Source organism: Petaurus breviceps, unplaced genomic scaffold, assembly GCF_028583685.1.
Source record: "Petaurus breviceps papuanus isolate PSGF00001 unplaced genomic scaffold, PetGlider_PUasm1.0 90734, whole genome shotgun sequence".
Taxonomy (NCBI): domain Eukaryota; kingdom Metazoa; phylum Chordata; class Mammalia; order Diprotodontia; family Petauridae; genus Petaurus; species Petaurus breviceps.
The window spans coordinates 5,264,762-5,287,584 of record NW_027187327.1 but is presented as its reverse complement, the minus strand read 5'-3'; the positions used below and the strand labels follow the sequence as shown (position 1 = coordinate 5,287,584).

The window sequence follows — 22,823 nt, the reverse complement described above, 5'->3', positions numbered from 1 at the left end:
CCCTGTCCTTCACTCAGCTGCCAAAGTGATCTCCTAAATTCCAAGTCTGAGCATATGTCACCCTCCTACTCAATAAATTTCAGTGGCTCCCTCTTACTTCCAAAATAGAATGTAATTATCTTCTACTTAGTATTTAAATCCTGACCCCTTTTTCCCTTCCAGTCTTTTTACACTTGACTTCTCTCCACATACTCTAAGATCCAGCTACGACAGTCTATCTGCTTCCCTTCCTACATATTCCATTCCGTCTGCTGACTATGCAGCAGGCCGTTTTCCATTCAAAGGGAGCCCTCTTTCCTTACCACTAACTGCTAGCTTCCCTAGCTTCCTTGAGACACTTTAAATCTCATCTTCTGAAGGAGACGTTTCCTATCTGTCCCCCAACTACTAGTCCGCTTCCCTTACAGTTACAGTGCACACACGGGGCCTGCCTTATCAGCACGAAAGCTCACAGAGAGATCGGGGTCACGTTTTTGCTCTTCTCTGCATGCCCAGCACTTGTCACTGTGCCTGGCACACAGTGAGCGGGGCACTTAATAAAATGCTCACTGCCCGACCCAATGAACATGGCAGCAGTCTTCAAGCTTTTGGGGCACTAACCAGTAGAAAGGGAATATTCATTTTTCTTGGCCCCGGGGCAGAGAAATAGAGGTTAGGGATAGAACTCCCCAGGCAGTGGACTTAAGCAAAAGTGGAATGTTTATTTGGGGAGGAAATAGATTTATTTTCATTGGACATCTCCAAGCCTAGGCTTAGAATACTACTTCCTTGCTGGCTAAGTTATACAGAGAACTTTAAATCTTGTATAGGCTAGACTAGAAAGTCTCTGAGATGGCTATAATGCTAAACATTTCTGATTTTTACTTAAAATGAAATGGAAAATTCTAAGGATTAATTTTTATAGCATACTTCTGTTATACTTGTTTTTTCTTCTAAAAAGATAACTTAATAGAATAAATTTGGTGCTGTAAAACTGACAAAGTACAATTTTAATGTTTCTCCATGTATGGATTGATCACTAATTGTTTAGGAATTACATATAAAATTACTAAATATATATACATATATATTATTACTATATAATTACTGAACTAATTGTTTAGAAAGAAAAACTTACTATAAAAACTACCTTTATAAAAATATAGCCTTTGTATTCCCAATTTAGATAGTAAACCTTAGTAGAGTAAACCTTTTAACTGGTTCAGTCACGTCAGACTCTTTATGAGACCATTTGGGGTTTTCTTGGGCAAAGATACTAGAGTAGTTTGCCATTCCTTTCTCCAGTTCATTTTACAGATGAGAAAACTGAGGCAAAAGGAAAGTTAAGTGACTTGCTCATGGTCAAACAGCTAGTAAGTATCTGAGGCTGGATTTGAATTCAAGATATTCCTGACTCTAGGTCTGTCAATCTATTTATTAAGTTACCTCACTGCCCCATATTAAATTTCACTTCTCCTGAGAAATATTATACTTTTTGTCTAATGAAATAAATTAAGTGTTTTAGTTTATATTATTCAGAATAGGAAAAAAATACACACTATGATTCCCATTCAAGTGTACTAGATCAGACAAATCATAAAACTGTGTCATCTTCTATCTTGATGTCTTTTCAAATAAAATTAACCTCTCATTAAGTCCATAGGCCATCAAAAAGTTTTAAACACATAGGAATAATAGTTTTTAAAACAATAAAAATGTTTGACATGGAAGGGAAATGAAGAATGTGATGTCTCAATTTCTGGGTTCACTTTGGCCTTCTTATTCTGGGAATTACTTTTCATGCATTAGACTTCTCTATGAAATTATAATAAGCGGAATCAATGTTTAGCCATTTCTTCAGAGTGAACAGGCTGTTTTAATAGGTAAGAGATGGAGCATACAGACCCTCTATGGCCATTATGACTCCCCTTAACTAGGAATGATGCAGAATACACATGTACTGTTTGTGTCTACTGATTAGGATTTTATGTTTGCTGTTGTTGTTTCAGTTCTGTTTGACTCTTTGTGACCCCATTTGTTGTTTTCTTGGCAGTGATGTGGTTTGCCATTTCCTTGTCCTGCTAATTTTACAGATAAAGAACTGAGGCAAACATGTGACTTGCCTAGTACCTAATAGCGCCTGAGACTAGATCTGAACGTCTTCCTGACTCCAGGCCTAGTGATCTACCCACTGTGTCATCAGTTGCCCCAAGAATTTTGTTAGCATTCTTAATTTTAAAAGACTATGAAAAGATGGTTTCTCTTAAAATAATGACTGTTTTTTAAATAAAGTTGTTTGTAAAATATGTCTCCAACTGATTTTTTTTTCTACCTGGGATTCAGATTTATAAGGTACTTTAACTTGAACAATTGGCTTAGGAAAAAAGTGTACACAGGAGGGACTACTACAGTAATTTGCTGATCAGTTTGTGAACACACGCCAAATTTCTGTCTGGGATGTAGTGGGTAAAAAAAGGAGAGAAAAGGTGTCTGTTTTCTCTAAACTTAAAGACAGACCTTTTCTGGTTATCTGGCAGAAATTATAAAAATTTATCTCAGCTACCTGTTTTTATGTAATTTTTTTTTTTAAAGCAATCGGGGTCAAGTAACTTGCTCAAGGTTACACGGCCAGTTATTTCTGGGTGTGGTGCTAAGTATCTGAGCCCGGATTTGATCCCCAGGTCATCCTGACATTGGAGCCAGTGCTCTTACTCACTATGCCACCTGGCTGCCCCTTCAGCGACCTGTTTTTAAAGGCAACATAATTATTATGGGTAAGGTAATTCTGCTAACAAAGTTAATTTGTAAATAGAGATCTAAGTAACAAATAAATTTTACATGTAGATTCTAAAGTGTGTGTCTGTGTTGTGTGTGTGTATGCATGCAAATTTGATTTTTTCCCCTTGCATCGTCTTTACTTTAATGTTAACTATAATTGTAATTGATGAGATCCCACCAACCGACTATAGATTGTAGGTTGTCTTAGTTAAAATAATTTTCCAGAATTTCTACAAAAACCTGAAGACAAATTTTATCAAACCTACATGTTTCCTTTGAGATAGTGCCTACTAATCTTCTTTCTTTTTGATCTGATTTCTTTTTCTGCTCTTTCAATTAAATGCAACATGTTACAAGTCAAATAAAAAACTGCAAATCTATCTAATTTAATGCTTTAAGCACTAATAATACACTTATAACTGAACATAGGAACAATAAACTGTTATAGAGAAATCAATTCATATTAGTATATGGATCTGGGATCTTACATCTGAAGAACTATTGCCATTTTCTAACTCTTCTGAGGGTCTTGCAGTTTCTTCCAAGGCAGATCTTGTACGGTAGTTATGCTGATTAGTCTGCTGCTTTCTTGAGTCTCCAGTGTCAAGTAAATGATCATGAGCATGATTCTTAAAGAAAAAAAAAACTGAGTCAATTGTTTTACATCTAATGCTCTTTTCCTTTTAACACAAAAACAATATATGGGTGGATAAAAATTAACAAGTAATCAGATTTTTATTCCAAGAAGTTACAATTTTAATTGAAACTGGTTGAAATTCAATTTGGAACTGAGGCCACTTCATGAAAATCAGCTTCAGTGATTATAAGCTAATCTTTTCCTACTCTTCAATATGTTAGTAACATTACCCAATTTTCACAACAGTTAAGAATAACCCAGATTCAGAGAGCAAAAGTTGCTGATAATGTTATATTGTTAGTTATCATGAAATACAGCATTAATAACAATAAATCATTTGCTCTTACCAGCAAGAAAGATATTTCATGATGAAAAGTTCTAGTTTTGCTTATTAATGTCCTGAAAAGCATGGTGTACTCAGATATTTAAACATGTTATTTAGTCTCATTTCACACTTTTATATTTTATTTCATGCTAAAATTTTTTCTATATTTCACAACAGATTTTTTTTATGCTTTACTTTTTTTAGGGTGAAATACCAAAAGACTTGATTAGTTTTCTCCAAATGTGTCATGCTATCTAGACAGTTTAACAGAAAGATTATGTGAAAAAAAGTTTTATACAAAATTATAACGTAGCAAAAATTTCATCAACCAAGCCAAAACCAATGCCCAAACTATTTTCACCCTAAGAAAACTGCAATTCTGAAAAAAAGAAAAATAACAGAACTGGTCACCAACTTTCAATTTTTTTCTTTCAAACAAGAAAGTTTCCATTGGTAAAGCTTATGTCAAGATTTAAATTTGGGACACTAATTAGACAACTCCCAATCCTTACCACCCAATTCTTCTTAAGACTAAAACTAGTAGAAGTCAACTGGGTAATTTCAAAGAAACAAGTCTGAACAGTCTATTGTATGTCCCACAAAATAAATAAGGCTTTAGTAAGACAATGCAATTGTAAAACTTGAAGGATAGGGGCAGCTAGGTGGCACAGTGAATAGAGCACCGGCCCTGAAGTCAGGAGGACCTGAGTTCAAATCCGGCCTCAGACGCTTGACACACTTACCAGCTGTGTGACTTTGGACAAGTCACTTAACCCCAATCGCCCTCAAAAAAAAAAAAATTGAAGGACAGGAAAAATAGGTATCTGCTATGTTTTGATTTATAAAAGTGATCAAAGAATTGCTTTCCATTACTTTTTCATCATTTGAATCCAATTTATTTACTTCCTTTTTGTATTATACTTGGTATGATCTTATATACTGGGGGCTTGGTTATTAGGAAAAAAAAGTAGTTTTCTAAGGTCCATATTCCCAAAGTTGAACTGGAAATATTTAAAGTTGTAGATAGATATTATAATTTGCAAACTAGTAGAAACAAATCCTAAATGACCCCTTGTTGATCAAATATAAAGGTCTATTCATTACAAAATAAGCCCCAAATTGACCACTTAAAGGATCATAAATGTAAGAACCTGAGAAACCTTTAAGGTCACCTAGTTAAAATCCTTTGTCTTAGAGATGAGGAAACTGAGGCCCAGAGACAGGTCACATATCTAGAAAGTGGCAAGGGTAAGAGATGAACTCAGATAGTTTGGTTCCAATTTGTATCCTAACTACCTCTAACTTAATTAGTTCTCCCATCTTCATTTATCTATCTTAATTCACAGGATCAACTACCCATTCTTCTTGGCCCATAATACAAAAGAAGCAACAGTCTAGCAAATAAGAAGATTAAATTTCATTTTGTATAACTAAGCAACCTTATGTTTTCCAAAGGATGATATATTAAAGTTGCAGAATCTATCAGGCAGGCGATAATCCAGTATGAGTCAGAGGGAAAAGACTTGTGGCAGTTCTAGATGAGTTCCTGCTCAGGGTTACTGAGAAAGGCAGCTAGCTATGTGTCAACCTGATAACAAGAGACATAATGCTGACTTTCCTTGATATGTATTCAAGTCTAACAGGGAATCTCCCAAGACTTATAAAAATGGATGACAAATACTCAGTTATGGTGACTTAGTAAAACATAAAAGGATACCATCAGAAAGAATCTAAAATGTACTGACAAATACTATGAGATCTGGGCCAAGAAACTGAAAATATAGAAAGAAAGAGTGATATGAAAGTAAACAAACTGCTAAGAAGGTTGTTTCTAAGGATGGCATTTGGACTTTCAGATAATGCCTTAAAATAAGAAAGTGATGACAGATTTCTGGTGAGATAGCATTTTTTTAAGGCTGCTAACAATGTATTTGCTAGGTGTCTCACAGATCTAATCAAAAGGACTTTATTTTAAAATGACTGGAGAGGGGCAGTTAGGTAGAACAGTGAATAGAGCACCAGGATGGCCTGAGTTCAAATGCGGTCTCACTTAACACTTACTAGCTGTGTGACCTTGAGCAAGTCACTTAACTCCAAGTGCCCTGCCTTCCCCCCTCCAAAAAGCAAAAAAAAAAGATTGGAGAGGGAGAAATTGCCTATGTATACCTACCAAACTATATATCATACAAAGCAGCTAAAATAAAGGAAGAATAGCAGCAGCAGAAACAATATTCAGGAAAGAAGTCAATAATTAAATTGGCTTAAAAATGTCTATGCACAAATGTTCAAAGGTTAAGGAACAAAATCAAGAGGAAAGAGATTCTAATACAAGAAAGCAAAGCAGAGTATAGTACAGGAGGTTAGGGGAGAGAGGAATAAAAGCTTATTTAAATGGAACAAGGCTGGTAAAAGGGCTGGGATCTTAAAAAAGGTACACTAATGTGAGGAAATCAAAATATCAGAAGATTAACTTGAGGGATAAAATTTGGGCAAAAATAAACTGAGGGAGAAACAGAAGTTAATATTGTCATCTGAGTATACTATAGACCAGGGGTTGTTAAAATATGCCAGAGGTGTGTAGATTTATTTCAGGGGGTTTGTGAACTTGGCTGGAAAAAAATTAGACCTTTATTTTAAAGTACCCGCTGGCTAAACTATAGCATTTCTTTTAGTACTTTAAAAAAGTTATTGTGAAAAGGGGTCTAGAAGGTTTCACCAGACTGCTCAAGAAGACCATGAAACCCAAAAAAAAGATTAAAAACCCTGTGACAGGCAACCTGGACAGAAAAGAGGAAACATATATGGAAAACAGTTTTGGGGAAAAGATCACTGATCTGCCATAACAACATGATGTAGTGTTATGGGAAAACTTAAATTACCTAAAAATCTCTCTAACAAAAACAGATCAGCTAATAACTTTTTGCCTTCTGCTAAGTGATAGTTTTAGCCCTCAGAAGGGGAGAATATAATTAGGGGAAATTCTATTCTAAATCTGATACTCATTAATAAAAAAAAATCTGGATGCTAGTGGTAGAAATAAGAACATTGGAAAGATGTCACCATTCCCTCCTCAAGATTGTGATAGAGAACCAGAAAAAAAGCTGGTTATAGTCTAACATGTACCTCAGATTTTGGTAAAGTAGATTTCAAAGAGTATAGTGGAAGGATAGATAGGATCCTGTAGATTAAAATTCTATGGGAGAAGTACACAAGGAGTGGGAGATGCTCAAGAATGAAATTCTTAAGACACAAAACTAAACGATTTCAAGGAGGAAAAACAAGTTGTTTGAAGAGATAATATTCCAGGGGTCTATACTTGGCTGGCCTTGTATTACTTAATATTTCTGTCAATGACTTAGATAATGACATAAATGGCATTCCATCAAATTTGTAGATGATATCAAACTGGTAAGGAAAGCTAACAGATTGGAAAACAGGGTCAGGATTCAAAAGGACCTTGAAAGACTAGAGCACTAGGCTGAAATTACTTAGGATGGAATTCAACAGAAATAAATGTAAATGTAGTGTAAAACAGGGAGACATGTTTAGATTACATTTGTTCTGAAAATGATTGGAAAGCTGTAGTAAACAACAAGTTCAATGAGTCAATAAAGTATGTGGCAGCCAAAAAAGAAACATGAATATTAAGAAGAATATTTGAAAAAAAAAAACAGGTATCAACAGGAAGAGAAATATGATGAATGGCATTTAGGTAAAGCAGTGGAGGGAGAAATAGAAGAATGACAGATTCTTGTCATTAGCAAATACTATAGTAAACTTGCCTAAAAAATAAAAACAGATGAGTTCTGGAAACAGATCATAAACCTGGTATAAAAGGTGTGATACAAAGGGCAGCTAGGTGGCTAGGTAGAACAGAGCACTGGCCCTGGAGTCAGGAGGACCTGAGTTCAAATCTGGCTTCAGACACTTGTCACACTTACTAGCTATGTGACCTTGGGTAAGTCATTTATAACCCCAATTGCCTTGCCTTCCCCCCCTCAAAAAAAAAAAGGTGTGCTATATTAGTGATGGGAGACCTTCAAATGCTCAGACATTTGTACATCTGTTCAAACACCCTCTGAAACAAAAGCAGGATGGCTAATAATATATTAACTTCCTTAGTGAGAACTGCATCAAAGAATGAATAGGACTGCTACATGAGATAGATAGAAAAAAGCTAACTAATAACATAAAAAAGATAGAACTAGACCTGCTTAATTCATATTTCAATTTTTTCTGGCAAAAACAACTACACTAGGGGCGGCCAGGTAGCACAGCGAGTAAGAGCACCGGCTCCAGTATCAGAACGACCTGGAGATCGAATCCCGGGCTCAGACACTTAGCACCCACCCAGAAACACCTGGCCGTGTAACCTTGAGCAAGTTACTTAACCCCAATTGCTTAGGGGCGGCCAGGTGACTCAGCGAGTAAGAGCACGGGCTCCAGTGTTGGGACGACCTGGAGATCGAATCCCGGGCTCAGACACTCAGCACCACACCCAGAAATAACTGGCCGTGTAACCTTGAGCAAGTTACTTAACCCTGATTGCTTAATAAAAATAAATAAATAAATAAATAAAAAACAACTACAGTATGGGAAAATACTGAACAAAAATGACAAAGAAGGAGCTGATACCCAAAATCAGTACGAAGAACCAATAGGTCCCTAAATCCAAGTTACCTGGTCCTACATGAACTCAATTTTTAAGTTTAGAAGGAATTGGAGATGTTATTACTGATACTTGAGAAAATGTGGTCAACTGGAGAGGTACCACAGGACAAATGTGCTAATTTTCAAAAAGTAGAAGAGAACAAAATCTGAACTCTATAGGGCAGTCAACTTTACTTCAATTCCTGCGAATCTTCCAGAATGGAACATTAAAGAAACTACTAGTAAACATCTAGAGGGAAGTGGTGATTGCAAAGAGTCACTGGCTCTATTAAGTCAGGCAAGACTAACTTTATTTCTTTTTTTTGAGAAGGTTAATAAGCTAAAGAGCAGAGAAATGTTAAGAGTTCATCTAGACTGTGGTAAAACATTTGATAAAATTATTTCATAGCATTTTTGGAGAAGATGGAAAGATTTAGACTGGACAATAATACAATTTTATCAAGTGAATGGCCGAATGATCATCAGTGGTTCAACATCAAATTGGTGAGCCATCTCAAACAGATTGTACAATATGCTTGATAGGGCTATATTAATTATAGTTTTTATTAATAAACTAAATAAAGGCATAAATGGTGTGATCATTGAATTTGCAGAAAACATAATGGGGAAGCTTACATAACACATCTGGTTGGCAAAATCAAGATCCAAAAAGACGCTTAAAAACCTAGGATGAAATCTAATGAGATAAATATATCCAAAACAGATAAAATGTAAAGATTTACATTTGGACACTGCTTTAAAAAAATCAACTCCACAAGTACAGAATGGAGGAGATAATAAAAAGCAAATTGTCCAGAAAAGATCTGGGGGTTTGGTAAACTATACATTCAATATCAATCAATAGTATAATACAGTAGCTAAAAATTAGTGATCTTTGGCTACATAATAAAAGGTTAAAAGAAAAAGGAGGTAAGTGCTACTTTGTATTTTTATTGTGGAGCGACCAAGTGTGAAGTATTGTGTGCAATTCTTGTCATCACAGTTAAGAAAAAGAACTTGAAGTATCCAGAAAAAGGTAAGCAGTTCAGTGAAAGGTCTTTCTTACATGTCATATGATACAGCTTAGTTGAAGGAACAGGGAATGTTTAGGCTCAAGAAGACAAGAAATGGGGCAGCTAAGTGGTACAGTGAATAGAGCACTGGCCCTAAAGTCAGGAGGACCTGGGTTCAAATTCTGCCTCAGACACCTCGACACTTAACTAGGCTGTGTGACCCTGGGCAAGTCACTTAACCCCAATTGCCTTGCCTTCCCCCCTAAAAAATTTTTTTAAACAGATTTATTCTAATTCAAAAAGTATCTTGGGAACAAACAATAAATAAAATGGGTCTTCGTATTCTCTAAAATTGAATTAGTCATGTGACTATGAAGATCTTTGCTATGAAAAAATTGTTTGCAGTAGTCTATCATTTTCCTTCTCACATATTCATTTAGATATGCCATTATCAAATATTTTATAGAGAAAGAGGCTGTAACAGTCTTTTTATTGAGACAAGAAATTCCCTTTACCAATGCAAGTCAGACATCTTGAAAGGCAGGAATCACAATTAATGGAAGGCAATTACAAAGAAGCATATTTAGTCTTGATGTTGAGAAAAACATTCTAACAACTGGAACTACCCAAAAGTAGAGTGAGTTCCCTTGTTGGTAGCTGAAGGATCTCCCTTAATTTTTAAGCCCTCAAACCCACTTGTAAGTATGCCACTTTTTTGGGTAATTGGTTGGTTTAGATGGATGCTGAGGTCTGTCTCTGTAAAGGTTAACTCTCAAAATTTATGACTGTATTACATAAGTGAAGCAACATTTATATTTTAACCTGTTCTTTAAAAGAGTTCCAAATAAATTATTCATTTGGAAAGACCTCTTCACAATCCAGTATTTTTATTTATATTCAAATATTGATTTCTACTGATAGACTGTAACTGAATAAATAGATTAACGTTAATAAAGATCCAAAGGAAGCATAATTATAAAGACTAAAATAAGAACAATGTGTTTCAGGAAGTACAAATGATGACTTTTATATTACCCATATGACTATTCTCCTCTTATTTGTGAAGCTAAAATTTCACTGAAATGTTAATCATACATTTGAAATTTCTATCTTCTTGAAATTTATCTTCAAATTATTCATGTGTATAGTAATATAAACTAATCTGTCCAAACTGTATTTTTAAAGAAAATGATTTCTCCAGTGCTATAGCTCTGAGACCATTCATGCCCAAACTTTGTGATTCCTATTCACCTAGGTATTCCCATTGATAACGTACACAAAGCCCTGAAGGTTTTTTTTTTCTCCTGGATTTTTAAATATTTCATGGATACAAGGCCAACATCTAGATTACCTTTCACTATTGCAACATAACCAGCTCACTTCCTTGTACAATGATATAGGTCCTTGATAATGTTATTTTATGCTATTTCTATATATGGATCCAGGTTCTGGGGCTGGAGTCAGGAAGACCCAAGTTCAAATATAGTCACAGAAACTTAGTAGTTGTGTAACCCTGGGCAAGTCACTTCACTTCCTCTTTGCCTCAGTTTCCTTATGAGTTAAATGGGAATAATGGCATCTACTTTCTAGGGTTGTGAGGAACAAATGAGGTAATATTTCTGAAGTGCGTAGTACAGTGCCTGGGCACATAGTAAGTACTACACAAATGTCAGCTATTATTATTTTTATCATACAAGTTATATTGGTAATTTGCTTTAGCCTACTTAAACTTAGCTATAAATCTAATGCTTTTCCTTCATATACAATTTTATGATGATGTTCCATCATTCACAACCCATATAGAATAGAAGGGAATTGAAAAGAAGAGGAATTTTTAAATGGAGAAGCTTGGGGATAATAAAAAGTCCTGTTCTCCAGTACAACTTTGGGTGCAGAATATTATGTTTGCAATGACAACTGAAGACAGACAGACATACACACTCTGTCTCTCTTTCTCCCAGTAAACGGACTGCATAGTCTCAGCAATACACATTATATATCTATTTGTTTTTCTTATACAAAAACTGACTAAATCTTACAACAAAGTCTCTGTAATATTCTGGGGTCTTTATATAATCAGAACAATGTCATTCACAAATAAGAGCTCTAGAGGAACCAACTATATGCTGGACATTTTTTATGGTATTTGAAAAATACCTTTGGTATTATATGTCTCCCTCCCTCATGCCTCAACTAATACAGACAAAAATGAGTTACTAAACAAAGTCCCTGTGCCTTTACAAGGAAGAAATATTGTAATGATCTAGATTTTTGGAAAAATGTTGATGGAAGAAAATTTTTAAAACAGATTTATTCTAATTCAAAGAGTATCTTGGGAACAAACAATAAATAAAATGGGACTTCGTATTCTCTAAAATTGAATTAATCACGTGACTATGAAGATCTTTGCTATGGAAAAATTGTTTGTGGTAGTCTATCATTTTCCTTCTCACATATTTATTTAGATATGCCATTATCAAATATTTTATAGAGAAAGAGGCTGTAACAGTCTTTTTATCAAGACAAGAAATTCCCTTTACCAATGCAAGTCAGACATCTTCCTGCAATTTAGTCTCAGAGGTTAAGTGGTAACCACTTAAGTGGTTATGCCACTGGTAACAAGGAGCAGAATGATGATTCCATTTTTTTTTTTAGACATGCACATTAAGTTTATTTAAAACCCATACAACCCCCCTCTGTACAGAAATCATAAAATAAGGGCAGTATTGGGCAAGTTTATTCTTTAAAAGTGAATTTTAAAAACACAAAGAGAAGCTCACCAGGGCAAGCTTAGATGATGACAACTTCCTGAAGTTTGGGACCACCATGGTAAGGCTTAGAAACTTGACTGGCATTGGCTGCCCTGTAGCCACTTCCTTGGTAATATCTCAGGGTGCAGACAGACCAATATCTCCATGGTAAAGAAGGTGGCAAACTACAGAGCTCAAAGTCAAGATAGGCAAGGAGACCCAATTCCTAGATTCAACCTCTTCTTTCGAAAAGGGTTCATTCCCTTTTCCCTCCAGTGTCTGGAGCCCAGGGTCACATAGAGAATGTGCAGAGGACAGACTGAACCCAGGTTTTCCTGGCTCAAGGACAGCCTTTTCTTTCCACAGTATCACACTACTCTATCAATATTATATAAGAGATGAAAAAAATGGAGTGTTACTAATCTTCCTGGCCCCCTTTCTGTGGGTATTAATACTTTTCTATACATTTGGAGTGCTGCCATCTTTGAAATAACAAATTAATCCCTGAATAATTGCTTATTATACTGATTTCAGGACAGATTGCATCTTTATTTTAGTGAGGTCCAGTTATCCTTCCCAATTTCATCTTCTTGACATTTCTATTTCCTTATGCAAAATATAGAGCGGCTCACATGTTACTAATAATCTGTCAGTACAGAAATTGTGGCAGAGTTGTACTACTTTCCAATTTTCTGTCATCATCTATCTAGTCTCAACTCTGAATGCTCTGGGGACAATCTGGTTTACTTCTTCAAACGACTCTTCTACTTACTGCTACCACTAAATAATAGCTAACAATTACCGTGTGTCAAGCACTGTACTAAGCACTTCACAATTATTATCTCATTAATGATACCAACAACTTAGAGAGGCAGGTGCTATTATTATCTGTAGTTTACACGTGAGAAATTGAGACAAAGAGACGAGATTTGCCCAGGGTCACAGAGCTAGTAGGTGTATAAAACTACATTTAAACTTAAGTCTTCCTGATTCCAGGCCCAGCCCTCAATCCACTGTGTCACTTAAGCAGTTTTTCCTTTTTTTTTTTTTTTTGGTGAGGCAATAATGCTTATAATCTACAATCTTCTTTAAGTACATACTACAAATGAACAAAGTTAACAGTTCTTCAAATAAGCTGGGTAGGGGAATGTTAGAATTTTATGTAGTGTCAATTAGCTCAGTTCTATCTTATGTTTTCATTAGATACTTATTTTGACAATACACAGTTGATTCTGAAACAACTCAGCCAATAGGAAATAGTCATTTTCTTGGATATTTTGTGACACTGTCTCATGACTTCTACATTTGAAATCTTTTCAAATCTTCTTCGGAAGAAAATATGATACGCAACTTACCAACTTTTGGTCTTTTAATTTATTAACCCTAAACCACACATATCAACATATTTTTCTGAGTTCACTCTTACTTGAGAGAAGAGGAGGACAAGAAGCACTGTGGTATAGCACAAAGAGAATGAATTTGAAATCAGAGGACCTGAGTTCAAATACAGGCTATACCACTTTGTGAATCCTTGAGTAAACCATCTAACTCCTTTAGGCCTCAACAGAAAAATTAAAAGGATTGGGCCTTGAAAGTCTCTTCTATCTCTCCAACTAGGAATCTATGGCCTTTCTCTAGGATTTCTGCCGCCCTCTCTAAGATGTAATGATATTAGTGTTAGCTTCAGATACTTGGGAGAGGAGGAAACCTAAATAGGGTTTTGAAGTTCCCCCTAACTTTCATTTTGAATTTCCCAGGTTTCCGAACTTATCTTTTCTCGACACCATAGGGCTTTTCCATTTCCCAATAAAGCAGATTTTTTTTTTTGTTTTAGAGGCAACTCACTCACTTGATGGTAAAAAAAAAAAAAGCAGAGAATCTTTATAAGGAAGACTCATTTTCATAGAAATAAGTAGTAACTAGAGTTTCTCAAAACTTAAGAATTAAATGTAGCTGGTATAGTGGGTGACTATGTAGCTAGAACACCCAGAATTGGGGAGAACAAAAGTTAAGCCAAGAAAGACAGATATAAAAATACATTATTGAGATTTTCAGCAGTAAAGCTTTTTTTATGCTACTACTTTATCTCTGATTATTATACCTTACTAAGTTTTCTTTCCCCATATCTCATTCAATGCTCTTAAAAACATCTTTAAACAGGAGGCATATTTTAATCCATATTTTATATATGAGGAAATTAAGTCTGACTTCTCTTAAGTCATACAACAAGTCTAGTAAAAAGCAAAGACAGGACTACTAAGCATGTCTTCTCACTCAAATCCAAATGATAGTCATACTGTCACTGAAGGTGCTTTAATTTTAAAAAGTAGTAGTCTAGCTTCCACCTGCAGAATAAATATAGCCTGTCAACTAATATCTGAAATAAATGGATAATAAAGACTTCATTAGAGCCCTAAAAAGAAGAGGCTAGCCAACTCTCAGCAGCCTTGATCCTTCTATAGCCAGGCAATAGACTTCTGCCCTGATTCCTGCCTACCTCTTTAGCTCCTGTAGCCAACTACAATATCACAGAGCAGAAATTCAGGGACAAAAGTAAATTTAAAGCAATTAAAAATGGAACTCATGGTTTACCTGGGAAAATAGGACTTTGCCCCGGGTGACACTCTTTTAGAGTAGGGAAAAGTTGGGATAAAAACAGGTGGGAATAAAGGGTGTGGAAACTTGCTTTGTGCTTTCCAGTGAGAAGAAAGCTGGAAGATATGTAACATTAATCCTTAAATCTACAAAAGTGTTGAGAACAGTATTTTAGATGGTATCTAGTTATAGAAGTTAATATAAGATGAAACAAGTCTTACGTATATAAAACAAGAGACCATTCTTAAATCTTACTGATGTTTAACACCTTAATATTTTTCCTCAGTCTTTCATGTTTTCTTTTCACAGGTCCAGTACATGGGAAGCTATTAAATATAATGTTGGCATGATATCTAATTCAGGATCTTTGCAATGTGATCTGTGAAGTGAGGACCATGAAAGACCCAATTCAGGAACTGTATTAGAAGTAGCATTAATCTGGGATGGAGACAACCCAAGTTCAAGTTCAAGTTTGTAATTACCACTAGCTTAGAAAACTTTGGGTAACCCTGGGGAAATTATTTCACATCTCTGGACCTTAACTTCTTCATGGTTTTGAAGACCTTAAGAACTCTTTAAGATGTAATGATTCCAAAAGTATGGATAAAGTAAAATAACATTCCTGGTCAGAAATCTGTATGATTTAAGCTGCTAAGAGCTAATGATATCTAACTATCAGGAGTAGCCAACTTGCTACTATGTTAAGATCCTCTGCTATGGATTTGTAGCAGATTATACAAATAATCTGTGAAAACTTTGTTTAAAAGGATACATGATCACATTAATATGGTTGCTCCTTTTCTTTCCTTTTTTGCTTTTTGGAGGGGAGAAGGTAGGGCAATTGGGGTTAAGTGACTTGCCCAAGGTCACATGGCTAGTTTTTGTGTTAAGTGCCTGAAGGCTGGATTTGAACTCAGATCCTGCTGACTCCAGGGCTGGTGTTCTATTCACTGCGCCACCTAGCCACTCCTCAGTTGTTCCTTTTCAATGATGTGATGCATATTTGACTAATTTATACCACCTCATGCTACGTAATGTCCATGTTCTCTCATAAATTTCCTATGGAAAAATCTAGAATGTGCTGAAAACTCTCTAAGTATTGTAATGCTCGTTGGAAACTAGGACAAGACATAAGCTATTCCTGTTATTTCCTGCTTTTTGCTGCCTATTTGAAACATCTCTCTTTCCAATCATACATTTCCTGGATGATATCTTTCTTTTTAATACTTCTTGCATGAAGGTTACTGACTGCAATTTGTCTTTCTGTAGTTAAAGAAAACTGGCAATACCAAGCAAGGGGTAGGTTAGTCATAGCTACTGCATATCAACAGGGGGAAAGAGAGTGATCATAACTGGGGAAATCAAATAAGTGGCTATGTCTCAAATTTCTACATTATTAGAATGATATTCCCTCAAAGGTTTAAATGTTTTGGTGTCTAAAAACAATGAAATCACTGATTTAAGAAGAGAGAGGGGAACTCGCTGCTGAGATTGAATTTCAAAGGGGAAATATGTCTTAGACTAAAGCTAGTATAGATCGTTTGTATGCTTAAAGGTAAGCAGCCAAAAATTTGTGGAGGCAGAGGAAATTTTTCTCAAACTCACTCAAGTAGATAACAAGTGACCCTTAATTTAAACTTTTGCAGTTAGAACCCTAAAGATTTAAGCACCTTTTTCCTTAGAGCCATTCTGATATTTAGCTTGACACTAGCTACTACAGTGAGGGCTAGAGAGTATATATAAAAGTACCTATTAATGTACTGATATGGCTTGATCAAGACTAGATAATATCAGACTAACCTCAATTCCTTTTTAATAAACAGAAAGAGCACAGCACAGTGGATAGAAAGCTAGTCTTGGAACCAGGAAGATTGCATTTCAATTTATACCTCTGTCACACACTTGCTTTGTGACCCTGGGCCAATTGCTTAACCTCTCAGGGCTCTAGACAATTTCCTGAAACTATAAATTAAAGAGAAGGTACAAATCTGTAATGGTCAAAGAATTTTCCTAATTAAGGCAGAATTGTGATACTAATGAAAAAAATCACAAGTTCAATCCCTAACCCTTTGAGAGTTACAGATCAGAAAAAGATCATATATATAGTTTAACTAGGTTTCATCAAAGTACTTGATAAAGTCTCTTCAACCAGTTTTGTTAAAAAAAAAAGTCACTGGTAGAAGAAACTGATCTAGGATCCCTGAGAAGCCCAAATTTTAAAAAGGTAATGGACACTTATTTTACCAAGAATGAAATATTATGCAGGATTTTTGCTTAAAAGGTAACAAGTCTTGGGCTGAAGTAAATGTTTCCTGTAGGACTTTGCCTTTCTCCCTCTCAGTACTAATAAGTCAGCTTCATATAGGTTAGACTTTAGAAGTTTGCAGATGAAACAACAGGATGAGAAGACTGAAAAATTAAAAGAAAGAACTAGAAAATTACCAAGAGTCCCCTAAGCCCTTGAACATGCTGGAATTTCAGCATATTTAAGAAGATAAAAGTATACTGAAATCTAATATGATTAAAAATATTTTTCCCAGAGCTATGAAACAGAAATGATGGTAGCAGCCAGCAGAGGAATTTCAACTGTATTTTTAACAGAAAAGTTGAAATATTTTTCTTATCATTTTGTTAACTCTTGAATATCTGCATTAACAAAGAGCTGTTTGGATATTACAAAAGAATAGATCATGCAAAATTAATTTATATCCATTTTATGTTCACGATCATTAAAAGTACCATGAAATTTCTAAAATGTCGTTGAGCTCAATCTCTTCCTTCTATATTCAATTCTATATCCAAGTAGACCCAACTCATTAATTCATCCCAAAAATACATACTAATGTACTAACTCAATGGACTGGCCTTGCAAGTGACATCAGCGTAGATAACAAGCAAGCTATATATCTTCAGTTTACCCTAATTGTATTGTTAGGCTAGCCTAAGATGTTGCATTCTCTGTTCTTCATTAACTGTGACTTTAAATCACCAGAATAAACATGCTTGTTTTTCTCTTCTCATTCAAAAAAATAAATAAATAAAGGACATCTTTGGCATATCTATAAAAAAGTCACATAAATATTTACTAAAGAGAATAAGCAGGCATATTCATTTATAAATATAACTGGTGGCTTCTTTATGGTCGTCTTCGAAGAGTAAGAAGAGTTCCTGATGTTTTCCTGTTCTTTTAACATCATCTTCCCCTGAGATATTTCACAAAACAATCCACCAATACTTTCAAGATTTTGTTACCTCCAGTATGTAGTACTTCTATGTATATCTGGTCTGGTCCAGTCACTTTTCCTGACTTCTAAATTTTCATCTTAGTTTTATCATATAGCATGCACATCATATAGACAGCACAGTGAAGTGAACTTAAAAGCAGGAAGAACTTGGGTTAAAAGTTTCACCTCTGACAAATACTGTGTGGCCCTGAGCAAGTCACTTAACCTGTCAAGTGTTCTAGGCAACTCTCCAAGATTCTAAGTTGCAGAGAAGTCAGAGGGAGTTTGGTCACATGGGAATTTTTTCTAATAATAAAATCACAGAGTCAATTGCTATTTCTTATCCTATAGAGATTGGGTCAAGGTATTCCCCTGCTGGCAACGACGAAAATAACAGCTATAAAAATTTCGTTAAGTCCCATGCCATTCCTTGGTAAAAAAAAGTCCATTAAAAAACCCTCACAAATTGCTCAATGACACCCTATGGAATCTTGAAACATTACAATTAATGAAGACTTTTATGAGGGCAATGGAGAGATGCAAGGTAAGCACAAAAAGGCTGCAAAGCTTTCATTCAGAAAGCACAAGAATGGAAAAGGAAATGGGGTCAACTAAGTATTTGCACTAGTGCCCACAAAATATAAATAGATTAAAGGAAGGCCTGAAGCATATTAGATAAATCCTATGTTGAAAGTCTATGGAAAAACACATAAAAATCATTCAGAATGATTAGGTATGGACAGTCTATGCTATGTATGCATGGAGAAAATATCCACATTGATATATTCAAATACTTGAAATATATAATATGATTTTAGAAACAGGGAAGCCAGCATGAGATTAAAAATTTGTCATAATGAATAACTGCAACATGGGATCACAGATTTACAAACTGACTTTAAAGGCCACCTAGTTCAACATTCTCATTTTACAAAGAAAATGAGATCTAAAGTGACTTTTTTTAGAAAGAGTAAAGGATGAAGGCTTGTGATTTCACAGAAGTGGGAAAATCCTTTTACCAATACTGATAGATAACTGTTCTAAAATTCCTAGTTTTAGATAATTTCCAGTGGGCAATGAGAGGTGCAATGAAGTCACCATGTAGGATTATACTCAATTAAAAATGAGAGGTTCTGTTCTCTTGTCTAAGAACCAGACAAACTATGTTCAGAAAGTCTAATAACCAGAAGACGACCCACCAGGTAAAAAACTGTTTGCGCGTACAATTCCTGAAGGCTATCCACTAAGGAATGGAAAAGTTGCAATTTCCTTTGGTAGAAGGAAAAATCATAACACTAATGAAATCACAGCTCTTCCGAAGCATAAATGAATTAATTTTATTTAGCACAGTATGTTAGGTGCAGATATTACACAGATAAATAATTATTTACCTTTGACAGAGTGGGTATTTTATTCTCCTTTGGAATTGTAAAGTGTTTTCTTTTCTCTTCTGACCTGTAAATTTTTATTTCTTCTTCTCCCTTTGCAGTTCTCCATTCTTCTTGCCTACTAAAAGTGAAGTAAGCCACATGCATGTTAGGTGAGTGTTCAACAGATGACTTCAGAACAAAAATTAATTTGGGGTAAAATGTATAAGGAGATCCTCATTCTTTTATTTCTGCATTGCTGTTAATCTCTCTATAAGAAAGAAAACAATTAAAATACATACTAAAAATATTATTAATGGAAGTGGATATAGCGTCTCTAAATTTGAAATTTATGCAAAATACATTTTTGCACTTAAATTCCAAAGCCATTTGTTCACTCAAACTTTTATTAAGAACCTACTATTGAGCATGCTAAGGATATAAAAGTATATACAATTACCTTATTAACTACCTTTTACTCATTCTGTAAACATTTTTTATATGAATATACCAAGCTCTGCAATAGAAAGTAAATTGAGTGGGGATTGATTTTTTTGTTGGAGTTTTGGGGTTTGTTTGTTTTTTTTGTATCTGTAACTCCAGCACCTAGCAAACTGCCTGGCAAATAGAAAACACTTAATAAAGGTGTACTGGTAGACTGATAGAAAGATCTACACACTCTTCTACTCTTTAAAAAAACCTAACAATTGCTTCAATGAGAAATAATCAAAATGTTATGAAACAAGGGAAAGAGATAATTTTAAAGGAGATGTTCACACAAACTGATATGAAAAATTTTGAGGATGAAAATATCACCTTCATCCCAGGAGGACTGGAGGGAAGGAATGTCACTTAAGACTTCACAGAGAAAGTAGAATCTGAGTTAAGACCTTCAAAGAGAAAGGAACTGAGAGATAAAGGTTAGGAGACTAGAAATAGTTTGTCTAGAAAGTGAATGTAAAAAGATATTGTATTAAATGAGGCTCGACAGGTAAAGTGAAGATAGCTTATATTAAGATTAAGCAATACACAGTAGAAAGATTACTCAAGAGATGTGAAAGGAAGATATTAGGACAGGTTGGAAGAAGGAAACTAGTTACAATGTTTTTATAATAGCCCAGACCAAAACCAAAATAAACAAGACAAAAACAAGGACTTAAACTATGGTCATTAGACAGGAAGTGGAGAGGAAGGAAGCAAAACAAATAATATTGTGGAATTAGAAACATCAGAATTTTAAATATCATTGGAAATAAACGGAGAAAGAAGAGTAAAAAATGATTCCTACAGTATGAACCTCACTGACTGGAATGATGGTAGAACCACTAACAGAAACAAAGAAGTGGGTGGAAAGGAAGATTTTGAAGGGGAATCTGAGTTATTTTATTTTATATCTGCATAATTTAAAGTACTAATGGGACATTTAAGTGGAGATGTCAAGCAGGAAATTGTAAATACAGCCCTTCTGCTCTGGAGACTCAGGGAATCTGCAGAGAAATGATAATTGAATATAGATTAAAGTACCAAGAAAGATAGTGCAGAGCTAAAACAAAGAGAACCTAGAACATAGAAGTTTACCTGAATTTAAGAGGACAGAACAAAAATGAAGAACAAAGAAAATAAAAAGGATGAAGACCGGTCAAAGAGGTAGAAACTCGAAAATACAGTACCAAAGAAATTATGGAAGGGGAAAGGAGGATATGGTCCATTTTGTCAAATTCTAGAATGATAAAGGAACACTCGAGTAGGAAAAAATGTTGCTCATTTTATCATTAGTGATGTTGGAGAAAGTTGTTTCAGTAGAGAACAAAAGATATAGAACAAGTGATAGAGTAGGTGGTGAGGAAGAGAAGGTAATGCCTTTATTAGGCCATTCTATTGTAGGTGGTAAAAGAGGAGATGAGAGGTTAATATCTTAAGGTGATAAGGGTCAATTTAAAATAATAATTGTTCATCAAAAAGCATTATTTTTGTGGAGGGTATTTACATCCTTACAACAGGTTACAATTATAACAATTCCCATTTTACTATAATAGGTATATCCTGGATGCAAGTTCTGTCTTTAGACATTGACACTAGAAACAATGAACACTTTTAGTACTCATTTAGACTTTACTATAAGGTGGTCCCAAAGAACAGACATGAGGATAGCATTATAATGAATGTAACCTTTGAACAATATGTGATTGTAGTATATTCTCTTTGCCAGGTAACTGAACATATTTTAAGAAAAAATTTTAAAAAGTGCAGTAAATGGTTTAAGTATTTTGAAATTTTACTATTTAAAAAAGCAACCCTTTGATTTAAGTTCAACACTTATATTCTATAATTTAATCAAATCATATTTTGTGATTATACCATATAAAAGCCATTTATATATATGCAAATGAATTTGATGTAAAAGCCAAGAAAATCAGCATTTGTGATTGAATTCAATGTATCACCTACTCCTCAAAACACAGGAATATAAAGCTATGATGAAATAATATAATCTTTACTCTCATACTGAAGATTTTAATTTTTTTCCCTCAAGAATTATGATAGGAGTAAATAAACTACTGCCTGGGGCCAACTCCAAATGAAGAAAAACACTCTTAGCTTGCTCTTGGGCAATGGTTTACTAATCCTTGCTGTAGAGGGAAAACTGCCCTCCCACAGGACATCCAAGTACCCTAATTCTGTATGGATATTTGTTAGCCTTACCTGGCAACCCCAACTGATAGTTCAGGTACTACAACCCTTCGACTCCAGGCCACAAGATCCCGTTCTGTAGCTATCTCGCTTCTTGGTGCATTACTATGCATTTGTCTTACACCTTCAATTTGTCCACTTCGCCTGAGGCCTATATTTGGTGGTGAATGAACTTCTGAGGTAGAGCTTACAGAGGCTGAATAAAAAGTTAAAACAGTTTATGGTAAGCCATTGGCAAAGTATGTGTGCATTAACATAGATAAAGCACACACACACACGCGCGCACGCGTGCACACACACACACAGAGTCTCACACTCTCTTTCTCTCAAATGAATTGGGAGTTATGATCTGAATTTTAACTTCATATTACTGAGGCCATTCAAATGATCAATAATGAATCTAGCATAACTATAGATATAACTGAACCAGAAACAAAATTTTAAAAATCAAAATACTGATGTAAACTCTTAATTCAACTGTGTACATAAACTAATGAAATACATCAGTGAAGTATAAGACACCAAAGTTATGTCAAATTATTAGTTTTGTAAAAAGCTGTTTAAAAAAGTTTTAAAATTAAAAGTACTATGCCATGGAGTGAAGGATATAAGAAAAAAGAGCAGACTAAATAAGATGTACAAATATCAAAAATATATAGCATGTAACTAAGGTCCTGAACACTTCAAAAATGCTAAGAGAACGTTTGCTGAAAGAGATAAGGTCATGGAAGAAAGTTGGAACTCTGGCTCGGCCTTCAAAGATGGATAAAAATTTGAACATGCAGACATTAAGGAAGGCTTTAGGCAAAGAGGT

The 22,823-nt window shown here is 34.9% G+C and overlaps 1 protein-coding gene across 1 annotated transcript in view; it reads right to left on the bottom strand.

The window, feature by feature from the left end:
- Window positions 1-22,823, bottom strand: part of PHIP (pleckstrin homology domain interacting protein) — a gene marked incomplete at its 5' end in the record, with an annotated part of 195,766 nt that overhangs the window by 63,910 nt on the left and 109,033 nt on the right. Inside the window, 3 exons of the mRNA XM_069067044.1 lie at window positions 3,246-3,386; window positions 19,343-19,460; window positions 22,022-22,205. Of these exons, the coding sequence (XP_068923145.1) occupies window positions 3,246-3,386; window positions 19,343-19,460; window positions 22,022-22,205 (443 nt within the window). The remainder of the gene's footprint in view (window positions 1-3,245; window positions 3,387-19,342; window positions 19,461-22,021; window positions 22,206-22,823) is intronic.